The sequence below is a fragment of the Leptinotarsa decemlineata genome, unplaced genomic scaffold (assembly GCF_025532065.1).
Source record: "Leptinotarsa decemlineata unplaced genomic scaffold, Ldec_3_MD MMD2_P_RNA_scaffold_9, whole genome shotgun sequence".
Taxonomy (NCBI): Eukaryota; Metazoa; Arthropoda; class Insecta; order Coleoptera; family Chrysomelidae; genus Leptinotarsa; species Leptinotarsa decemlineata.
The window spans coordinates 5,990,577-6,015,489 of record NW_027412536.1 but is presented as its reverse complement, the minus strand read 5'-3'; the positions used below and the strand labels follow the sequence as shown (position 1 = coordinate 6,015,489).

Below are 24,913 nucleotides of genomic sequence, written 5' to 3'. Positions count from 1 at the left end.
CGGAGCTTCTTCTATGGATGATTCCTCTCCTTTGTAAATGATTTTTGAATCGTTGGTTAATATATTCTGCTCCATTATCTGTCCGGAATATTTTCATTTTACTCTCACTTTGTCTTTCAAGCATTCTCTCAAATTCGAGGAATTTAGAATACACATCACTTTTGTGTTTTATGAAATACACACAGCGATATGAGGTGTACTCATTTTTGAACAGAACGAAGCAATCAGCTCCACCAATGAATGTACAAGGCATCTTTCCACTTACATCGGAATGTATATATTCTCCAGGTCTAATAGCTCGTTCATTGATACTGGCTTTGAATGGTTTTCGAGATTGCTTCCCAAATTGGCAGGATTCGCAGAACAAACCTTCTGTACTAGCTATTTTCAGTCCTGGGATTTGACCTTCATCGGCCATTTCCTTCAAAGTTTGGAAATTAACATGGCCTAAATCTTTCATGCCATAACATAACTGAATTGGGTATGCTTGCTACATGGGCTTGGCTTTCTTTAGGGTTTTCAAATAACATTTTTAAGCAATGATTATACTGTTTTCTTCCAGCTGCCACCAACTTTGTAGAGTTATAAATTTCGATCTTATCATTTTTTTAAATAACCTTCAAATGTTTCTCAGTCACAGCTCCCACTGAGAATAGATTTTTCTTCAGATTTGGCACATAAAGGGTATTTTGTGAAGTACATGATAGCTTTTCCTTTTCTAACACAGCTTCCCCTTCTATTGAACCAATTCCTTCTGCATATACAAAAGAATTATCTCCGAGCTGAATTGATACTAGAGGATTTATTGGATGGAGCTCTGTGAACCATTCTTTGTGAAATGTCATGTGCTTTGATGCTGCACTGTCCACCAACCAAGCATTATCGTAGCCTTCAAATTCGAGATTTTTCCGATCGGCACTCAAGGCTTGATGTTTTAATTTCCACTGATGATTTTTCGGTTATCTTTGTTTTTGTTAGCTGACCTGTACCTGACCTCGGACTTATAGTGACCTTTCTTGTGGCAAAAAAAACATTCAACATTCTTTTTTTGCTGAAGATTCGAACGATTAGCATGGCTACTAGAGGAGTCATATCTATCTGAATGATACGAATTTGGTTTTGCTGCTACAAATGCTGTTGCGGCTTCGTCATTTTGAGATAGACTCATTTCTTCCTTCAGCAAACGAGCCGTCAGGTTATTGAACGTTTGTTTGGTTTCATCATAGAAATCCCACGCTGTGATGAAAGATCCATATTTGGCAGGAAGACTTCCCAAAACTTTAGCTATTTTGTCGATATCGGAAATCTGTTCACCTACGTCAGCAAGTGTGCCAATGATTCGAGTTTGCTAATGTGCTGAGCAATACTATCAATTTCGTACATTCTATAGTTAAAAAACTTCTGTTTCAGTATCACCTTATTAACTGACGACCTTTGTTCATGGATGATATTTAGTCGACTCCACATTTCTGGTGCTGTTTTACAACTCATCACTGTCTGTAATTGATCGAACTCCATTGATGTCGAAATGATAAGCATGGCTTTCGAATTGGATTCTTCCCATTCTCTCTTTTCCTTTTCATCATCTGTGGTTGCAGACTTTTGTTTCTGTCCGTCAACCAGATTCAGAAGTCCTTCGGCGGTGAAGATAATTTGCATCTGATACTTCCACAGGTGGAAACTAGTTCCATCAAACTTTTAGATGTGAAGAGACCTCAGCTTGTCCATCTTTACTCACTTTCTTGGCTTGTGAGAACCAGAAGTATAACTCGATGTGACAGTGACACTTTTCCGCAAAATGAACTTGTGCAAAACTTATTTACAGGATTTTTCAGAACACAGTTACATGTACTGGGCCCATAACCTTTTGGATTTAGCAGAAATACACAAGTTTTGCAATTCAAAATTCAGTTGAAACAACTTCTCAAACTTCTTGTTTTTTTTAATCAATAACATATCGTTTCTATGAAAACATAAGATATATTTCAATGAGTCGAAAAAAACAAAACTGAAATAATACACAGAGTGAACAAAGCTGTTTTCCAATATATTCATCTACCAAATATTGACTAAAAACAGCGCGATATTTAACCAAAAAGTTATCTTCTCCTTCTCTGATCATTATTCTGCTCGGCTTTCGAGGATGATGTCTCTTCGGTCAAAATGCTGATCTACCAATACAACAGCCACTTCATTTGCCGTTGGTGCATTGAATCTGCCTCTGTGTTCTCTTTGTGGTTTTTTATCTGCATGTATTACGACCTTGAATGACTCTGAAGGCGATATTTTATCAGTGTCTTTTATGTATGGGTTCACCTCATGTAACATAAGCTGCAATTGTTTGTTTAAATTTGGTCTCAAATCAGGAAATTTAGAACATCGAATATTAGCTTCTCTATCATCTTCACAGACGAAATAAATTTGCAGAAACTGTGCATCCTGCCCAGGTTCCGGTAATATACTTCCAACTGAATGATAGACTTGTCCTTGAACTTTAAAAGTTGGTGAAAAACCGCCTTCTTTCATTTGTTTTCCACCAAAGGAAGTCATTTGAAAACAGGCATTATATTTTCGGATATTATCCATGAAATGTACATGATTTGGGTGTAAATCATTAACCAGACTGTAAAGTGGTTCAGGCAGTTGTTTAAACGGCTCAAGTTGTACTTTACCGGCGCTACAACACATGCCAGGTGTCTCATCTTTCCACTTAAAGGCGTTACACCACTGACACTCGTACGTCATAGAACCGCAGATTACTCTGCTGTCAGTTCCATAAGCAATATCTGGGTCATACGCCAAACCCAAAAGCAACTTGCTTCTCCATACACGATGAATTGTATTTTCTATATATCGTGACTGAATCACTCTATGCACATCGATATTCCTGGCCTGATATAGTGCAGCAGATTGCCTATGTTTTTCAAGGTTTGCAGCCTGATAGGTGGTGACAGATTGCCTGTGTTTTTCAGGGTGTGCAGCCTGGTAGGTGGCGAAAGCTTGCCTGTCTTTTTCAGGGTATGCAGCCTGGTAGGTGGCGACAGCTTGCCTCTGTACATCAGGGTTTTTTTCTTATATTCAGACACACCTTCACGGTGGGATTCAGGTAGAGTCTGTCCATATTTTTTGTGCCTTTTTTATTTGATTTTTTCGTGTGTAATTAGTAAACCTTGCCCTACGTTTGTTTTTCTTTTTTTCTATTAATGTCACAGACTCAGATTGGAACAATAAACTTCTTATTAAATTTTCATCATAATTTATTGAAGATACCATAGGTGAATGTTCACGCTCTGAAACAGGTACCTCCTGACAACTCTTATCAACTTCAAGTTGCGAAGGTGTATCAATTCCAAAAGCATGTTCTTCTACAGCTACCTCCATACGACGCCGAGTAATTTTCTGTGCTGCTATGGGAAGATAGGCATCAAAATGCCCACTCGACAAATCTTTGCTGAATCTTAATCGCCTTACCGGATAGTCGTTAGATCCAGATTCCGTATTTATGAGACCGTTTCTATAAACTTAAAACTCAAATGGGAATATTAATCCTGCTGCTATTATCTCACAAAATCCGCCATAAGTATCATTTTTCATCATATCAGCAAAATATTCGTCAGGTGTTACGTAGTTATCACCATTCCTGTCGTGGGTCATAATTGAAAACTTGCTCCAGTCATTAACCACATATCTGACAATTTCTAAACGCACCTCCATCGTTCTATCTTGTGTTCCGTACATTAAATAAGAGAGAGTACGAAACAAACATGCACCGTCACCAACAATAGGGACGACAGTACATTCTTCAACTTCCCCATTAACGTTCGGAATTCCTTTAGCCATTTTAAAAAAGTCTAACCAACAAAACCTATACTTAAACCAAACAAAAACAAAACAAATGCCAAATATAAAGCAGAGTCTATAACCAGAACTACTAAACCGAAACAAAGCAAATGCATCCCAAAATTTGCAAAGAAAAGAACAGCCAAAATCGTCAAATATAATCCGCTAGAAATATTTAGGTATAGTATGTACTATTAGATACGGCGGCCACTCATCATCGGGTATATGTAACTCAGTGAAAACACAACGATAGCGCGTTTTAAAATACTACTATCGCCATCTATTGTCAACATTTAGAACTAAAAATTATTTTGTTCGTCTCAATTTATTCGTTCCATTAGGTACTACTGATGGGTTCAAACTAATACATTTACATCTTCCATCACCACTTATTTTATCCCCTTTGGGGTGGAATTTATCAAAATCCTTTCTTAGGGGATGCCTACGTCATGCATGCAAAGTCTCAGCCTGATCGGTTTAAAATTGACAAAGTTTCTTACAAACTTTCATCCCCTATTTTATCCCCTTGGGGGTAGAATTGATCAAAATCCTTTCTTAGCGGATGCCTACGTCATAACATCTACCTGCATGCCAAATTTCAGCCCGATCCGTCCAGTGGTTTGGGCTGTGCGTTGATAGATCACTATGTCAGTCAGTCAGTCATCTTTGAGTTATATATATTTAGAGATGATTTGTACTTTAGAGTTATTAATTGTATAATCCAACATTTTATAATTTCATGATTTGTATTTTAGAATTATTAATTGTATAATCCAACATGTTTCATCTTATAAATGTGTATTCGAGAAAAAAAGTCATTGCGAAGTCAGAAATCTCTATTGGATATTCATGCTGAAAAATTCACGATTATTCAAACTTAGCCACAATAGAAAATAACTGTTTAGAAAAAATCTGGAAAAATGGCATGTATTTCAGTTCACATTAAAATTTTCATATAAATGGATAGTTAACAGTAGTTGTTTCAGATGGACTTTTACTTTTGGTTTAGGAAACAAACTTTCATTTTTGTTTTGTTGATGAGAAATTCGATAAGTTTCTAAACATTTTTTTTAATTGAAAATTCTGAAAAACAAATGAAATACATTGCACTGTTAAATATATTTTCTAGATTTTTATCAAGGATAACATGTTGGTAGTCATGAAAATAGTACAAATTACTAAAATAAATAAAGGGCAAATTTGTTCAGAGAAAATTACTAGATAAATTAATTCTCAATTAATCAGTAGTTTCAAAGTCGAAACTTTCTATTCATTTCAAGAGCTTATTTACAGCAAGACTCTAGTAAACACAATTTCAAATTATTGAAAATATTGATAGAAACACATCACAATAAAAAAGGGTTAAATAACTCATCCCACCCACTCAGAAACCAACAATTTTATATCATAAGGGTATTCCTAATGGATGCAAAGATTTAAAACAAAACAAAATGTGAATTTGAAGCAGTTATTCGTCAAAGTTTTGGGAAAGTAAGAAATTAGCAGCCAAATTTTCATTTTTTTCACAAGCAAAGTAAGCTTGTACAACTAGATGTTCAGGAAAACCTAAAGCCTTTAGCCTCTCAATGGCGTCCTTATCTTGAGGCGTTACTTGAATCATTCCTTGAGGGGGGCCACCAGAAGCAGCTTGAGATACTAGAGAGGCTCCACCTGAAAAATGGAAATATTTATTTCACTTTCCCGGCAGAACGAGTCTTTCTACAAGGAACTTTCAGAACAGAAAGTAATACAATCGTTGTTGAAGTACCTACACCTAATGATACCCGTCTATGAAAAAAGGAATAAACAATATACCAACACTACTCAGAACTAATGTCTAAATGTTGAAACTTGATTGGTATCATGAACACACCTTTTCAGAAAGATTTTTGAATTATGTTTCACAACACGGTTTTTGACTCAGAATAAAAATTATTAATATTTTGAAAAGAGAACTCTCAATTTCAGACCCAGAATATCATCATAAGAAGAACTCGTGGGTTGGGCTACCTATCGGGCGCGTCCCCAGTTGGCGGATAGGGGAACGGCCAAAGGACTGGAGGCCCGGTCCGGAAAGCCAATGTGGCCTTATAGACGGGTTCGCCGGACTCCTGGTTAGTGGCAAAAATAAGTAGGGTGCGGGGAACTAAAACCCCCCAAAACATGCCACCGCGGAGCAGCCTACCCAAGCTAAGGTGTAAGGAATCGTGCCGACAGCTGAATGACCGCAGGGTGATATGCGGTTACGAACGAGTCCCTTGAGGAACCGGGCGAAACCTCATTGGAACTAGCCTTCCTCTGGTAATGCGGGGCTCTGCCAGAGGTGACCAACCCTTCCCTTGCTACTCGTGGGAACATACATGAACACTGACAAAAAAGACAAAAAAACAACCAATCCCGAGGCTGGACAGCAATGCTCACCTCAATTTGGGGCGGGGGCTAGAAATGAACAGAAATGTTCACCCCAAGTTACCGTTCAGAATGAGGCTGGACATAGCAGATCACCTCGTGAAGTAACACAAAGGCCAAGGCGCAAGCGTATTAGCGGCGCTGAGGCCAAGAGGAGAAAGAGAGCGAAAGAGGCAGGAATGTTAGCAACTATGAGTGCACCCTCCCCCTCTTCCACTCCATCTCCAACAACAAGGGCACCTCTTGCGGCGGGCGCCAAGAGCTCCGCCTTGAAAAAAGGCAAGGAACCGGCTGCCACTGCAGGAAAGCGCCCTCACGCGAATACCTCCACGGAGGGAACCCCAAGAAGGTTGAAAAAGCTGCGCAGCGACAGTAATGCCGCTGCACCTTCCAAAACCTTCGTGGAGGCTGTCTTGAGACACCTCAAGGTAGCGATCATAGATGTGACAAACCCGTACGGTAAGGTTACCGCAGAACGAGAGAGTCTCATCAAAAACTGTTGGAGGAGCTGGACAAGATTATCTTCTCCGCCTCCGGCAACAACAGCAAACCGCCCACGTTCAAGTCGTGGACATACTCTGGTGAAATCATCAGAGTGGTATGCGACGACGACGTGACGCTAGAGTGGCTGAAGAAAGCCACAATGAATATTAAGCCGTGGGAGGAGGCATCACTTGCGGTCGTCAGTGTGGATAAGCTCCCAAAGCTTACCAAATCCTCATTCTGGATCCCGGAGGCTAAGATGAACCCACAAGGACACCTCTTCGTCTTCGGGATCGGAAACGATGATATGGCTGTCCTAAAGAAGAAGTCGATGAGGTTAAGCTACGCGTTTACCTCACTGACTAAGGGTAACAAGGAAAGAAGCAGAGGGTACCTCTGGAGACCGCAGGTCCTTGAAACTCGAGCCACCTAAAGTGGATATTGACTCCAAGGCCACCATGGGTCCCGAAAAGGAAGTCGAAGCATCTGAACAGATGACGGTCGATGACCTGACGGAGGAGGCACCCAAAAACAGCGAGGCCACCTTCCCCCAGTGGGGGAGCAGATGGACCTCTAAAGGTAACTTGAATCCAACAACTGTCTCATGGGCAAGGACTTTGGAAAAAAGATAAAAATCATACAATGCAACCTCCAACACAAAAAGGCGGCAACAGCAACACTATGTCGCCGCCTTGATGTATTGGAGGAGGCAATAGCTTTGGTCCAGGAGCCGTGGATAATAAAGACCAAAATTACTGGTTTCAGTAGCCTAACCGGTCAAATTTTCAGCTTACCAAGCAATCAGCAACCTAGGACGGCTGTCTACGTTCCTAGGAAATACAATGTGCCTTCCCGATGGCACAATTCAGCACCTCAGACCTCACTGCGGTTAAAGTTGAATGTCCGGTGAGAAAAGGCAAATATATGGCGTTGATACTCGCATCGGTGTACCTCCCTTCAGATGCAACCACCCTACCACCGACCAGAGAAATGGAGGTACTAGTGGATCACTGCCTCAACCAGAGAGTGGAGCTCATATTGGGTTGCGACTCAAACTCTCTCCACTTAAGCTGGGGCAGCAAGGATATCAACGCTCGAGGTAAGTCCCTATTTGAATATATAATTAAGAAAGATCTAACAATCTTGAATAGAGGCACGGAGCCGACATTTATTAACGCCGGTAGCAAGTCTCGGACCATATCTCAATGACAGACCACCGCTGGCTGACCTATTCGGTAAACCAGAATCTTAGGACCACTGTAAAATCCTGTAACCCGAAGAGGACGGATGTAGCTCTCTACAATCGAGTCTTAAGAGGAGCTCTGCGGGAAACAGAGGTCCTGACTCCTGACAACAATGAAGAACTGGAAAGGTACACGGTATCTATCCACAACAAAATAGACACTGCCTACAAGGAATCCTGTCCGATGAGGATGGTTCAAACAGATAGCACAACCAACACATGGTGGTGCCCTGAATTGGAACACCTCAGGAAGGCAGCGAGAACGACCTTTAACAAGGCAAAACGTACAAGACTCGAAGAGGACTGGGGTATATATCAAGCCAACCTCAGATAGTTCAGAAAAGTCTGCAGACGAAAGCAAAGAGAAGCCTGGAGAGCCTATCGTCTGCCTACAGGCAGTCGAAGACTTCCCACTAGCTTCTAGGCTACAAAAGGCACTCTCAAATGACCACCGTAAGAGTATCGGCATCCTGACGAGGGAAAATGGCGACAAAGCCGCCAACCTCCAGGAGAGTGCTGATATTCTTAAGGAAACTCACTTCCCAGGTTCTGTCTTTCCTACAACGACGAACTGGATGGATGTACCAACAACACCCTCACAATACGACTGGCTATCTGCTAGTGCAGTAATTGATGAGGACAAAATAAGATGGGCTATATCGGGCTTTTCCCTCTTCAAGTCTCCAGGACCTGACGGTATAATACCAGCCCTACTTCAGTGGGGACTGGACACTCTTATGCCGCACCTGGTTGGAATATTCAGAGCCTCTCTAGCTCTGAGGTATATTTCCAGTAAGTGGAGAGAAGGAAGAGTAGTATTTATACACAAACCAGGTAGGATGGGCTATACCCTACCAAAAGCATTCCGACCAATTAGTCTCTCATCGTTTTTCTTAAAAACCATGGAGAGGCTATGTGAGCGGTACATAAGAGATGAAGTACTAATTCACAACCCACTTCATCCAAATCAGCATGCATATACTCCGGAAAGGTCTACTGATTCTGCTCTTCACCATGTGGTTGGCAGGCAGAATCGAGAGATCATTGGATAATAAAGAATCCACCCTGGGTATATTCATAGATATCGAGGAAGCGTTTGATAAAACAATCTTTCCAACAATTACCCAGCAACTACACTCCAGGAATGTACCCCTGGTAGTAGGAAAATGGATACTCAAGATGCTCTCTAGTAGATCAATAAGTATTAATTTAGAAGACATCACAGTGAAAGGACTGGTCATGAGGGGATGTCCACAGGGAGGGGTCTTATCACCTATTCTCTGGAACATAGTTCTTTATACCCTGATTAATCACCTTAACAAAAATGGGTTCTACACAATTGCATACGCAGATGACATAGTTATCTTGCAGACCAGCAAATTTGTAAACACACTGTGCGATAGAACGCAGGATGGGCTCAAATTGATAGAAACATGGTGTAAGGAACACTCACTGTCGATCAATCCCAAGAAGACTGAGATGGTCCTTTTCACCAGGAAAAGAAGTTTAACGGGCTTAAAACCTCCCGAAATCTTCAAAAGCAAACTAAACTTCTCTGAAGAGGTAAAATACCTTGGTACTATCCTCGACAGGAAGCTAACATGGAACTCTCATCTACAGAGTAGAGCAAAAAGAGCATACGTGGCTTATGAGCAATGTCTGAGGACAGTAGGACGCGCATGGGGTCTTTCACCCCGTGTGGTCACCTGCAATCATAAGACCTATGTTAACGTATGGAGCCCTTGCATGGGGACCGAAAGTTCTACAAGCAACGGCCATCCAAAAATTATACCAAATACAGCGAATGGCTTGTTTAAACATCACAGGAGCCATGAGAACAACACCAACCGCGGCAATGGAATTAATCTCGGGTCTGACCCCTCTTGATCTGTACGTTAAGGATGTTGATGGCCATGGTACGATTGCGCACGGCTGGTGTAAACCTCGAAGTACGAATGGTCAATTGAGGCTGGACCTGTGGCGGGAAGCGCTTACTGCGCAACCTCTGCTGCAGGCAACAAGTGATGCAATTGAACCCAGGTTTGTGTTTAATAAACCCTACAAAATACATATAAAGTAGAACATAGAATCAGATGATACAAATGCAATACGGATTTACACAGACGGCTCAAAAACCAAAGAAGGCTCAAAGTGTGGAGTGTACTCCAGATCACTAAGCCTAAAAATTAAGTGGGGAATGGGAAGAAATACCAGCGTGGTCCAAACAGAACTGGCTAGTATCTCAATCGCCACAAAAGAATTAACCAAGGAATTTCTGGCAAAAACATAACAATCTGCACTGACAGCAAACAAGTCCTATTAGCCTTGAACAGACAATGTATAACCTCAGGGCTAGTACTAAAGTGTCACCAAGATTTAGCCAAAGCCTCGGTAGATAATAACATTATCCTGAGGTGGGTTAAAGGGCACGACAGGAGTAAAGGTAATCGCATTGCCGACTTTTTAGCCAAGGAAGCGGCTAGCTAGACTAAGAATTTCAGGACCCAGTGGCACCTAGGGCCTGATGACTTCGACAATTGCGGAACTAGTCAAGTGTTACACCCATGCTCAATCCTTAAAGAGATGGGATGAAACCAAAGGATGTAATCTTGCCTGGGAAGCTGGCGCCGAAGAAATATTTGGCAATGACCAGGGAAAATCTACGCTAGGATTTCTGACTGGTTACTGTCAACTAAGGAAACACCTCCATAATATAGGGCTGGTAGACACACCTCTATGCAGGATGTGTGAACAGGAAGAAGAGACTGTCAGGCATGTCCTGTGCGAGTGCCCGGAGTTATCGTCAATAAGAGAGTGTGTGTTCGGCGAGTCTTGGCCTACACCTGCCGATATAAAGGAGATGTCTCCGAGTGACCTGCCACCTTCCTGGAAAGGACAGGATGGACGATGACCTAGGAGGACAACTCCTCGGGAGGATGTACAATGGGTCACATGTGGCATAAGTACTGTGGGCTTACACTCACCCTCCCTAATCTACAGATACAAAGAGATATCATCATAAGAACTTGAAATTATTCAAAAAAATTTTTGTAAAAAATGACTACCCTATTTCACTATGGAAAAAATTCTTAATAACGATATAATATACGAGAAGATATCAAAAATAGTTGAAATGAAATATCACAAACTACTGTATGACATAAATCTCTATGAAACACTAATTTCAAATGAGAAAAATTGAAAAATATTTTACAAACATTAATGCGGTGCGAAAAACATTTTTTGCAAGTCGAAAAACAAGAATTCCTGAAGACTTGCAATCCAGACCGTAAGAAATGCTGAAAATGTCACGTTGGTCAAACTGGGCACTACTTAAAAAAGTGGGATATCAAGACATGAAAAAGACAGAAACATATTGAAGAAAATTACCACCATTTCGACTTTTCAATTCCTGAGATCCTGAATGTTCAACCTATTTTGGTCAAGTAGACTTGTTAGTAAAATGATACATTTTACAAACTTTTTTTTTATTTTTTTCATTACAAAAAACGCATCAACCAAATTGATTATTAGCGTTACAGTTCATTTTACTTGTGATTTGAAGAGTTCAGAAAAGACAATAATTTATCAAATGGAGTAAGTAGATGCTTCAGTCAGATTCATGTAGCACGCTTCACATGTTGGTTTATTATTGTTTTGAAGCAAATAGTCGTGAGTTAGGTGTGTGTGGCCTAACCGTAAACAGGTTAGGATTATTTGGTATTTCGTGTAGGGGTTTCCCTAATCTAGGCTTGTTTCCATATGAAGCGCTTGGTTTGATAGGAAAAGCACTTTCATAGGAAGAATGTTGTCGGAGTGTTTGTACTGCGTAAGTTAGTGTAAGGAGTGTTCTTCTGTGTTCCAGCCACGGCTCATTGGCTTCAAAATAAATACTTTCTATCGGGGACGTGAGATAGGCTCCAGAATAATAATACAGAGTGCAACATTATGTAAAAAGTCATGTGGTTTTAATGTGGTGTTGTTTGCTGAGGCATATGCTACTGAGCCATAGTCTAGTTTTGATCTTATTAAGGTTTTGTATAATGTTAATAGTACTTGGCGATCAGCGCCCTATACTTTGTTCCTGAGTACTTTTTTTTTGCCGTCGGACGCATAGTCCATAATAGCCAGCAACTAAACGTTAGTTTTTCTCTCAATTTTTCGAAAACAAGGGAACGGGTTTTAGGATATTACTTTTCACACCCAGGGGTCGATCAGGGTGACTTTGCACATAAAAGGTAGACCACGGAAAGAAAGGATTTTGGGGATGGGAACATGAACACATAGAATTCACATCAAGTATCCTCTACAACTTCAGGTTACAATCATTCACGAATTTCATCATAGCGTCTATTACTTGTGGTTTGTTCAGTACCAGTAAGTGCAGTATATTTAACGGTGGTATTATTTTTTCCCGTCTTAATGTTTCCATGAAATCTTTGGTTTGTTCCTGATGTTCAGAACAGTTAAAAAATATATGATCAATATCAGATATTACATTACATGTGACACATTTGTTTGACTCATGATTCCTATTTTGTAAAGATGAGCTGGATAACATGCATGTCCAAATTTCAGTCTGGTTATTGTGACAATTGTTTTCCGTCCGTACTTCATTTTTTTGTGCCATATTTCCGCTGGGATTTTTTGTACTAACCGGGTATACTGTGTAGCAGAGTTTTTACAATACTCTTTCCATGCCGTTTCCTAATTTTTCTTGAACCTACTCTTTGCTAAGATTAGACATTCTTCAGCGCCACTTTCATTCTCAAGGCGTTGTCCTGTTCTGATGCCTGTCTTTGCCAGATCATAAACTTTCTCGTTGCCTATTAAGCCTGCATGAGCTTTGATCCACATTAATTTGATATCAAATTCAGCTTCATAGAGCTTGCTGATAAGAATTTTCAATTCCAGAATATGCGAGCTGAGTTGATATGTAAGTATGTTGATAGGTTGTGATATTTTTGATAGTACAGAGTGAGTCAGATATTATTATTTTTTTTTAATACACTGTTGTTCTATATATTCAAGTGCTTTGGTTATAGCAATCACTTCTGCTTAAAATATGGAAGTGAGTTGGTTCACTTTGAATATCCCACTCACATTCGCAATAGGAATATAATATGCACAGCTAGTTCCTTCACATTGTTTGGAAGCGTCTGTATAAATGCATGTGTACTCTGGAAATTTATTTATATAACTCTTCAGGATGCAATTGTTTAAACTTGGTTCATCACTATATACAGGCATTGTGATAGTGAATGAATTTAGGGCATATTGAAAGTCTTTCATGTCATTTATGCTACCTTTATTCGGGTTTTCCATTATATTATGTATGTTTCTATATGCAGTACATAGAGGCGGGGATGGTTTTTTCTCCCAATATTTGTTGGTTAGGTCACACATGTTCAATTGGGCTACTTTTTGTATGATACCAGGATTTTTGATTTCCGATTTAATGATGAATTTTTCTGCCAAAAATTGTCTCTCTAATACACGTAATGGTTCGATGGGTGTTGAACACATGGTACCTAGACAGAGTCTTAAGGCAGAGTTTTGCACAATGTCCAATTTTTTAAGAGTTGATAAGCTAGCTGATCCGTATAGCGTATTGCCATAGTCAATGATGGAACGAATGTATGCTCTGTAAAACAGCAGGCAAGTCTGCGGGTCAGCCCCCCACCATGTCCTACGTATTAACTTTAAAAAGTTGATTCCTTTTTGAGTTTATAGGAAGTATTTTCCTCGTGTATATTACTTGTAAAAATATTAAACAGTAATGGTGATAGGACGGATCCTTGTGGTAATCCCAAGGAGACATATCGAGGTCCTGGCTGTATACTATCAGTTATTACATCATGTTGAGTCGAATTGTATTTTAATGAATAATCAGTCAGGATTTCGAAAACAGTTTTCATGCGAGTCCGCGTTACAATTAACTTTATGCCATATAAAAACTCAATTGGATAATAAGGAATATGTAATTACTGTGTTCCTTGATCTGAAGAGAGCATTCGAAACCATTGATCGTAAAATATTGTTGGTTAAACTAAAGCAATATGGGATAAGGGGCAAGGTATACCGATGGCTAAATAACTACCTCCAGCAACGTAGCCAAAGGGTACGTTTCAAGTCTGAAGTTTCGTCTGAGTTAGATAATGATGTTGGCATTCCACAGGGAAGTGTTTTGGGCCCATTATTGTTTCTATTATACATTAATGATATTAACCTCTTTATGGAATGCGAATTCATTAACCTCTTTGCTGATGATACCTTAATTGCTTGTAGTGACGTCTGCCTAGATACGGCTATTCAAAAAATTAATAATGTTTTACAATCAATTAGCAAGTATTTGAGTTTGAATAAATTGAAATTGAATGTGTCTAAAAGTCAGGCTATGATATTCACAAGTAAATACAGATATGATACCATTAATATTAATAGCCTTAACCTAAACATCAATAATGAACAAATTGAAATTGTATCGAATATCAAGTATTTGGGCTTCCAGTTGGATAACTTTCTGAACTTCAATACCCATTTCAATTATATTCATAAAAAAATTTCAAAAAAACTTTATTTTTTCTCTCGTATAGCCCAGGAATTATCAACCGAAACAAAAATCACGGTATATAATTCAATTATTCAGCCGCATTTTGATTATTGCTCATCAGCCCTGTTTTTGTTTGATCTAACTAAGCTGAATATGCTACAAAAACTTCAAAATCATGGCATGAGAATAATTCTGAGAACTAATCGTCTCACCCACATAAGATCTATGTTAGCAACGCTTAGTTGGTTCTCAGTCGAAAAAAGATTGTATTATTTCACAATGATTTTTGTATATAAAATATTGAATAACCTGGCTCCTGTTTACTTTCATACATTCATAATATTGAATAGAGACATTCACACTTATAACACTCAGGGTAAAAATGACATTCACATTAGCAGCACTGCTTATCGCAGTACTATGAACTCTTTATTTTTCAAAGGTTTCCAAGAATTTAATAAACTACCAGACTTCATTAAAACATCATCATCGTTGAATTTGTTTAAAAAACAATCGAAAGAACTTATTAAGATGAAATAGATATCGTACTGAAAGCAATTCTTGTAATTTTTGTAATTCTACTAATTCTATTAATTCTATTTTTAAAATTGTGATTTTCATATATTATTGTTGCATTGTATTTCTTTTTTTGTGTTTGTCTAATGTTGTATATATACACCGTTGATTTAATTGGGATATATATGTATATTAGGGTTACCTATTTTTAAACAAAGATTTATCTATCTATCTATCTATCTATCTATCGAATTATTTGCTGTTCTAATGTACACTTCTCTTCGCAATAATGTTTTATATATGAAATTAGCAACTCTTTCGGGGATTGCAGTTTCTATTAATTTTTGTCTCAGCATATGTATACACACCGAATCGTAAGCCCCTTTTATATCCAAGAAGGCAGCACCTAGGTAATGATTTTTTGAAAAACATAACTGAATATCGGTTACAAGATGTGAAACTGCATCAATGGTTCCTAGTCCTTTTCTAAAGCCAAACTGTTTTGAAGGGAGACTAGAATTGCAGGTCAAGTAAAATTCTAATCTGTGTTTGATAATTCGTTCGAATGTTTTGTATATACATGATAATAAAGATATGGGTCGGTAGGATTCATGTAAGTTAGGGTTTTTCCCTGGCACCGCAATGCTTTTCTTCCAGTCTTCAATCTCTTCGTTTCCAGTCCAAACATCATTGAATATTTCCAATAGAAATTTTTTAGCTGTAGGTGGTAGATTCAAAATCATATCATATGTTATTTGATCTAGCACAGGTAACGATTTGTTTGAGTGTTTTAACGCAAAATCCAGTTCGTTTAAGGAGATTGGTGCAAATACTATATCTCTATGTGATGATCGTTGGCTGATATTTGGGTTCACTTCGAAATCTGTTTCCTTGTTTACCCAACATGGTGTGATTCTTTCGAAAAAATGTTCTATCCAATCACTATTATCGTAAGTTGTGCTTGTGGAAGCAATTCTATGCATTCGTCTTGCTTGTTGCCATAAACTTGGAGGGTGTGTTTTTATTTAAATTTTCACAATAGGATATCCAATGTATTTTCGCTTTTGTTTTTAAGCGTTTTTTTGTTTTTGTCATTTCTTTTTTGACAATCATATAATTTTTAATTGTGCTGTTTCTTCTGTACTCATGTAATGCTTTTTTTTGTCTTCTATTAGTCTGTCGCAGTCTGCGTCACACCACGGTGGAGGTAGATGCCTTTTTCTTTTGAACGGTTTGTTTTGCGGTATCGAATATGTTCCTGCTTCTTCAATACCTTTGATGAAAATTTGGTATTTTTCATTCACTGAGTGAGAATTTGGTATATAGTTAGTGAGATATCGTTCTAATAAACTTTGATATTTTTTACAATCTGCTCTCTTTGTGTTCCACTTCGTTTTTGGAAAAATAACATCGTCAATTTGGGTCTTGCGTATCTTCAAATTCATGAGTATTTGGAAATGGTCCGATCCCAAAGTGTCATTTATTACTGTCCATGTGACTTTGTCAGCGATTTCTGTTGATGCAAGCGTTACGTCTACAGCTGATTTATTTGCTGTCCTAGATATTTTCGTTGGAGATCCGTCATTGAGCAGTATTGCATTCGTGTTGTTCAACGCATTTACCATATTGTTTCCAGAATTATTGTTTTTGTAAGAGCCCCATAATTCATGACGAGCGTTCAAAATCTCCTCCAATAATCGTAGCATTATGAATGTTTCCAAATAACTTCTCATAGGTTTGGGTTTTGATTGGTGGACAATAAACAGTTATGACATTTATACTAGATATGTCGTCATAAATGTTTACAGCACTTACTTGGATTTCTTCAGGAATATCTTCCAGTGATATTTCTTTGAATTGTATGCTATTTTTTATTAGGATAGCAACTCCAGGTTTTCCATCACATCTGTCTTTCCTTATTACCGCGTACCCATGCAAATTGTACTGCTTGTTTGGTTTAAACCAAGTTTCAGATATCATAGTGATGTCAATTTTAGCTTGGGATAATGCCTTCATTAGACTATTTTTATTCGAAACTACAGAACGTGCATTCCGTTGAAGAATATTTAGCTCTTTAAAATTCATCATCGACACTTTCGTGGTGATTACCGGGTTGAGTAAACACGATTTTTTTTATGTTCTCAATATCTAATGAGGCTAATTCTTCAAATGAATCAACTACGCTGAGTATTTTTTGCAAGACTGATAAAAACCCTGCTATAAATTCTTCTCTTTCATTGTTTATGTTATTTTCTGAGGGAGGTAAAGAAATGGGATTCTCTGGTCCAAATCTGAATGGAAACATAGGCGGGTTATCTACATTTGTACGAGGTGATAACGCTTTTCGTTTCTTTTGCACGTTTCCTATTTCCGCAGAGGAATGGGTGTTGTTGGGAATTTGTGTTCTTGTTGTGGTTGTATACTGAGTATTTAGTCTTTGTGATGTGGTCGGTTGAGACATGAATATACGTGGTGTATAATTTCTCCTCGGTTGGCCACTGTGAAGAGGTGGAAAATCTTGATCTGAATTTAAATCTAAATCTGACGAGTATTGTTTGTTTTTAATGTGGAAGCGTACGTATTGTGACTGATAATTTTTGCTTCGAAAAAAGTAATATTTTCTTCGGCCTTTTTTTTCTTGATTTCCTCTTGTTTTTTAAACATTGGACAGATCCTGGATATAGATTTATGACCATTTGTCTTACAATATATGCAACAGTTGTCTTGCGGATCCCGGCAAAGATGTGTTTCATCTTTTTCCTTTCCGCAGTTTATACATAATGTGATGGTGCTTCGGCATTGTTTAGAGACATGCCCGTATTTCAAACAATTGAAACATTGTGTGACTTTATGTACGTACGGTTCAACGTTGCATGCGACGGAATTAATAAATATTTGAGATGGTAAAATATTACCTTCAAAAGTTACTATGATAGTTTGTCTCAGTACTACTATGTCTTCTCCATTCCTATTAATTTTTCTACTGATTCTTTTCACTTCAGTTATAGTAATAGGGGATAGACAATTCGAGAAAAGATATTTTTCATCAAAACTGGTGTCTACCTGTTTGATGACTCCCTTTCTGTATAATTAATTATTAGGAATATATGCCTTTAAATTTTCTTTTGGAAGTTCTGTATTCATAACTAATTTATTAGCATCCCTGATGCTGTTCATTTGCACTCTTATTCTATTTTTGCCTACTCTATCAATTTTTTTGATGTTTTGTAATTTTAGTTTTTGATGGAGTATATGACCTACGGCCATGGGATGTAATTTACCAATATTTTGGTCATTGACCTTCTCAATGAAAACATATGCCATGTCTGAATAGACGTTGGGTTTTTGTAAATTGAATACCTTACTTTTTTGTTGTGTGTTTTCATGTGTACTATCAGATTCAGTGTTTAGTTCCAATTGTTGACCGGTTGATTTTGGAAACTGCGATTGCTGAATCGATGAATGATCTTCACTGTTTGGACCCCCTCCATTGGGTGGTGGTTCGTTGTCCATGTTGGGTACACTGACACTTCACAATTTGAATGTATTTTATAATCAACTCACTTGATTTTATAGTAACACTATTGAACAGAAATTGAACAGAAACAGAAATTGACGAGGTAAAATAGCACATCTACACTGTATGAGGAACAGATGTTGTACACCTATCTAGGTTCAAAAGTGAGTTCTGCACTATATATGATAAGTTCTCCAGATTTCTGCTTCTGCAATACATTACATTACTAGATCGTCGGCATATAGTCTTCCTTTCACCGGAAGATAGATATTTATGTCATGATAACAACCATAAAGAGAGGGGGACTTGGGGTATTCCGCATTAGAATACTTGAAATTTTTCCGTTCGTGTTGACTCTAGGTGCCGTATCGTATGCTTTTTCGATGTCGAAAAAGACTGTTAAGCAATGTTGTTTCGAAACAAATGCTTCGTGTATGTCGCTTTCCAAATCTATGGAGTGAGTATTCATGTGCTTTTGGGGGAAGGTGTTTCAAAAAGTTAGTCGGAATATTGTCTGGGCCTGGACTGGTCTCGCGAAAGGGTATTCAGGGCTTCTTCATATTCTGTCATAGAAATAGAAATGTTCAGTTTAGTTTCTTTAGTGGGTTCGTTGTTATCCGCAAATGATATAGGAGGAGAGACTGCGTTCGCAGGGATCTTTCTTGATGATTTTGTGCCAACCCCTCTGCAATTTCCAAGTCGTCGTGTAAAATTTTGTTATTTGTGTGAATAAATTTCACTTTGTTGAAACTTTTTTGTCCAAATATTCTTTTAACTTATCGCCAGACTTCCATTATCGGTGTCCAAAGTATTTAAAGATGATACGTATTCCCGTCAGGTTGCTCGTTTAGAATTATTTGCAGTTTGTCTAGATGCAGCCCTGTCTCACAAAATCCAATCGATTCTCCTGACTTTTTTTTAAAATTTATTAAAAGCTTTTAAGCTTGCTTTGATGGCTGTTTCGCAGTCGTTATTCCACCATGGTACTGCTTTGTGGTGGCGGATGTGTGTAGTTTTCCCAACTGAATTTTCTGCTGCTGTTAATATTATTTGACTGAAGTTATGAAGGAATTGATCGACGTTTTCAGAACACTGGAAGTGTTCAAGGTTTAATTTGACTGATCTTGTGAAGATGTTCCAGTCGGCTGATTTCATTTTCCATTTAGAGCGTGCTTGTAATCGTTATCCCTCATGTTGTTGGAGATTAATGAAGGATGATGGTCACTGTTGTATGTATAGTCCAGTCTGTCCCACGAGAGTTTGGTTGTTAGGTTAGCATCACATAAGGTGAGGTCGAGAGTTGTCGAATGTCCAGTCTCGTTGATTTTCCATCATTGAGTAAAGAAAAGGTAAAGTACTCCAGTATATCTTTGATAGTACGCCGTCGGCTATCAATTTTAGGCGATCCCCATAATATGTTATAAGCATTGAAGTCGCCAGTAAGGATCCTGGGATATGAAATTTTATTAATCAAATTTATGAGGTCCTGTTTATCGATATACTCTCCTAGGGGTAGATATTTGTTGCATATACTTATTTTTTCTTGTCCTGGTATAGTGATTGCAACGACTTCGATGTAACTATTATGGATTATGTTCTGATATTAGGATTTGTAGCATAGCAAGGTTGTTGTAGTATCCGTTAATGTTCCATTGAATCAGTGATGTGAAAGCCATTGTTGGAAAACAATAACAATAAGAGTAGTAGTAGACAAACCACTTTCAGTATCAGAAAGGGTTAGGTTAGGTCTAAAGTGAGTGGGTCTATTCGACCCTACACCGCAACCCTCGAAGGTTTATTGTGGCTCACACCTATTCACACTCGGCCAAATAAACCCAGCTTCTTAACGAAGCCGATTAGTTTGTATGGTGAGTGGTCTTTCAGGTCAGATGGTAAGAGTACGGAATTGCCGAACTCTAAGAACCTGATTCGGTCCCCAGCAGGGCAGGCACAAAGTATATGCTCTGCTGTTTCATCATTTTCCAAACAGAGGCGACACACACTGTCTTCCGACAGTCTAAGTCTCTGCTATGATGATTCAAATGACAGTGACCAGTAAGGTGACCGGTAAGAAGGCCTGTTAGACATCGTAGTTCATCCCTACTGTAGTCCAACAACTGTTGGAATACAGGGTACTACCCTGGGTTTTTTGTAGTAGATGGGCTAATAGTTTTTTCTTTAGTTTGGTGTATCTGTTTTAATGGCTCTGTCTTTGAAGTGGGGGTATATTTTGGTAAGCATGTCGATAAATGCAATAAAGTCTGTTGTGTAATTTTTAACAATGCTGACCGGTTCTGGAGATCCGTATAAACATTGTCGAAAAGATCGGCGAGTTGGATGAAATTAAGAACGAAAGGCGGATGTTGTCCTGTGATGAATTGTTCAGTAGGCTCTAGCTAGAAGTTTCTTTGCTGGAGTGTTGTTTTTATTGTTTTCATGTTTTTTGTTGGTTGTTATTGATGAGATGGGTTTAATGAAAGGATGATGTAGGTGTGGGAGGACTTTCGATTTCTTCAAATGTTCTCTTATGAGTAATGACAAGTAATGAAGTTTCAGTGTCCGTGATATTGGGCACTTCTGAAGAGTTGGATTGGTCTGGCATCGACGACTGCTGTGGCGGAGCCACAGTGGGGTTGGTTTGGTCTATTAGTTGTACAGGAGTAATTTCAGAAATAGACGAGGACTGTACACAGGGTGCTGAGTTTACTGTTGTGCAATGCGCTGCAGTATGACCTTGCCTCTTGCAAGTGAAGCATATTATTTCGAGAGATGAATATTCAGTATGATGTACCATCATAATTGATGACTAAAGAATCTGGTAAGTTAGTGTGGCTTGGATCTATGAATACTTGGCGTCTAAAACTGAAGACTGTATTCGGGGAGGGGTGAATTAATCTTCAGGAAAGACATCGGAGAGAGAATTTTCAGGTCTAGTTTTCCTTGTTCACATTTTAGAATGTCGTGAGGGATTGAAGGACATACGTTTGAGAAAACAAGTCTCACAGAAGGAGTTATGTATATTTTTTGTCCGTTTATTTCTAGGGTGCCTTCATTGTTGGTCATGAAGTTTTCCACTACTTCTTGATAGGTACATACATATTCGATTATTGGAAAGCCTCGAGGAAAATAAGATTTTTTTTTAAATACAAATAAGATAAGTCACATATACACACATACATTATTACTAAAGAATGAATATTATACTGTTTCGCCGTTTATTTGTATTTCTTTGGATAAGACAGCTTTATATTCGTCAGTAGAATAAACACAATTTGAAATCAATAGATATTTCAGATACTTTTTGAACAAGTATTGATTCAACTTTTTGACATGGGGAGGTAGAATATTGTAAAAGTTGACATCGATAGAGTTTCTACTTGACTTTTTCAGTCTAAATCTACTGGCCCTCAACAAATCATATCCTCTAGTCTCATGATCGTAGAAATCACAATTTCTGTTTAATGTTGATTCATTTTTATGAATATCTATCAAAAGTTGATAAATAGAAGGTACTGTCATTATTTTCATCGAAAGGAAATGAGGTCTACGGGAGTCTAAAAAACCAGCCCCAGATAATATCCTCACGACCTTTTTTTTTGTAACATAAATATCCTATTTGCGTTAGTACTATTTCCCCAGAGAATTGTTCCATATGAGATGTGAGAATAGAAAAAATCGTAATAAGCTGATAATAGCGCCTGTTGAGAGATTATATTTTTCAATTTCCGAAGAAGAAATGTGTATTCTGACAGTTTAAAGCTAAGTTGTTCAAGATGCTTCCTGAATGAATGGCTTCTCTTAGTGGCACGAGGTAGTCCTGCAATATTGTTCCTTTTATTGTCGGGAAAATAATGGCTTGCTTTTTAGATACGTATTGTTGTTGTGTGAGGGCTGAAGAATAAGTTCTGGTTCTGTTTTCATTTTAAGAACTCCTTTAGTCTGAAGTCTCATTAAAGTTGTTGGCCATTATTAAAGTTTGGCTAAGTGTAAGAGTACGGACCTGTCCATCTTATATCCTAATGCAGTGGGGACACCAGTTGTGAATGCTAGTATCAGTTCATTTCCGAGGTTATGATTACTTTAAAGGGATTTTATGTAAATCCAAAAAGGTACTCACAGTAATATGAAGTTGCACTATCGATTAAACAATACTTGCGAAAATTTTAAGTCGTTGTCTACTAGTTAGTAGTATCGAAGAAAGATTCAAAAACAGACTATTTCTTACGGTTCATTTTCAAATTTGATACTGTGAATACCAGAAAAGATATCGAAGGATTGAACATTGCATTTTTCAACTTATTGAAGTGAGAAAGTACAGCAATTTCTTTACCTACAACTGTTTTTCTTAACATTTTGATTAAATAATAATATTAATAAATGGGCTTTATTCATTGACATACATTGTTTATAAAAAAGTAAATACAAAAATCAATGAAAATATGAAAAAAACTCACAATATACATCTTCAATAATTCTTCTGATAATTTTGTCCAGTGTTTGTTTTGTTGTCATACATGTTGTTTGTTAGTTTCAAACTCTTATCTATTTCGTGTCTGTTATAATGCATTTTTGATTTTAACATGAAAATAACACAGTTGATGAAGTTACGGGCTATGTCGGCGGCAGCTCAGCTGCTGGTAGGGTCTCCCATGCGGAAGAGGCCATAACAGAGCAGTCAGACAAAGAAGGACCCAGGCCTAATCCAAGGTGTTATGCGACCCGTGCCAAAGGATGAATGGTACCTGAGCCTCATCAGGTATCACTAACAGAGCTTTTGGGACACCAAGCGACCTCCCAAAGTATCCAGCCTTACATCCATACAGGGGGCACCATGGATGTGGACAACCCTTTCCCCTATACTCGTGGGACTTGAATGGAACAAAGTACTACTAGAACATCAGAGGAGGACTCTTCGAGCGACTTCTCGCAAAATAATACTATCCTAGAGGTGCAAACTGACCAGGAAGGTCATAGTCAAACGGCGTGAAACACCAGTCCCGTCGAAAGCATAACTGCAGGATTGACGAAAGTCGAACTGGAGAAGAAAAGGCTATCGGGGGCGCAAAGGCGCAAACTGATGAAAGCGAAGAAAATAGATGCGGGAACGTGGATTGAAAATCCATGTAATACACAGGACCACAGAAAAATAGAAAAAACTAAAGCAAGTTCTGTAGAAAGGGCCAAAAAGAGACCTAGAGAGGATGTAAAAACTCCCCCACAGAAGGTACTGAAAAAACCCAGGGCTTCCAAAGAAACTGGGACTTATGAGGCTGCTAGGGGCCTGAGGGTGCCGGTCACATGCGACACCCTGAGGTCACCCTGAGTCAGGGTCAAGCAGACCTGATCCAGGAGAGACTTGTACGCAAATTGGACTCCTTCTGGTAGCCACTAAAAACCTACAATTTAAAAAGACCTCACTTGGCGCAGGGGTCCTATGGATAACCTGTGCGAATGAAGGCACAAAAGAATGGCTCAGAGGAAGCATTGGAAACAGGGGCAATCTTTGGAAGGGGGCGGACTTGACCGTGGTCGAGGCCAACGAACTCCCGAAGAGACCGAGAGTCCTAGTCTTCATTCCGGCCAAAAAGACGAGGAGGCTACAGTTAGAACACGCCTCAGTAAGCAGAATCCCGCCCTGGGAGTGGAAAACTGGATCATCTTGAGCAGAAAAGTGGAAGAGGAAGGACAAATCCTGGCCTTCTCCACGAATGGAAGTTCCTTCAGGGCCTTGGAGAGGAACATGTTTAAAGCCTACTATAAGCTGGGCATGGTCACCTTCAAGGTCCTGAAGGGTCTTAACAGCAATGTTGAGAGTAATACAAACATGCAACACAGTAAGGGGTCCTCGGCTGTCCTTACCAAAGTGATGGGGGGGGGGTGTTTAATATTGCTCTCATACAAGAACCCTGGGTGTACAGGGGAAAAATAATGGGATTGGGGGGCATCAGGTGGGAGTTAATTTACAACAGAACCTCAGAGACCCCAAGAACATGCATACTTATCCGTAAAGGAATAAATATACTGCCGTTGAGTAATTTGTATTCCAGAGACTTGACGGCAGTCAAAATAAAGACGGCTGGCGGGGGCGAAACCGAGGAAAACATAATTGAATCAGCATACCTCCCTTACGACAGTTCGGAACCACCACCAACCAGGGAAGTGGAAGAGTTGGTTAGGACCTCCCAAGCACCTGGGGAAGCACCAACACCAACGAAAAAGGTGAGCACTTACTACAGTTTATCATGGCAAATAACTTGGACAATAACAGGCAATAAACCTACTTTCGTAAATGCGAGACGTAGTGAAGTGATAGACGTAACGATAGGAAGTACATTTGTAAGTAACTATGTTC

At 38.8% G+C, this 24,913-nt stretch overlaps 1 protein-coding gene and 1 long non-coding RNA gene across 2 annotated transcripts in view; one reads left to right on the top strand and one right to left on the bottom strand.

Annotated features, from left to right (window-relative positions):
- LOC141480592 (uncharacterized) overlaps positions 1–24,913 on the top strand; it is a 415,328-nt gene that overhangs the window by 24,995 nt on the left and 365,420 nt on the right. The window lies entirely within an intron of this gene.
- The window catches only part of Rad23 (UV excision repair protein Rad23), a 112,820-nt gene continuing 92,847 nt past the window's right edge, over positions 4,941–24,913 (bottom strand). Inside the window, exon 6 of the mRNA XM_074170784.1 lies at positions 4,941–5,511. Within this exon, the coding sequence (XP_074026885.1) occupies positions 5,309–5,511 (203 nt within the window). The 3' untranslated portion in view covers positions 4,941–5,308. The remainder of the gene's footprint in view (positions 5,512–24,913) is intronic.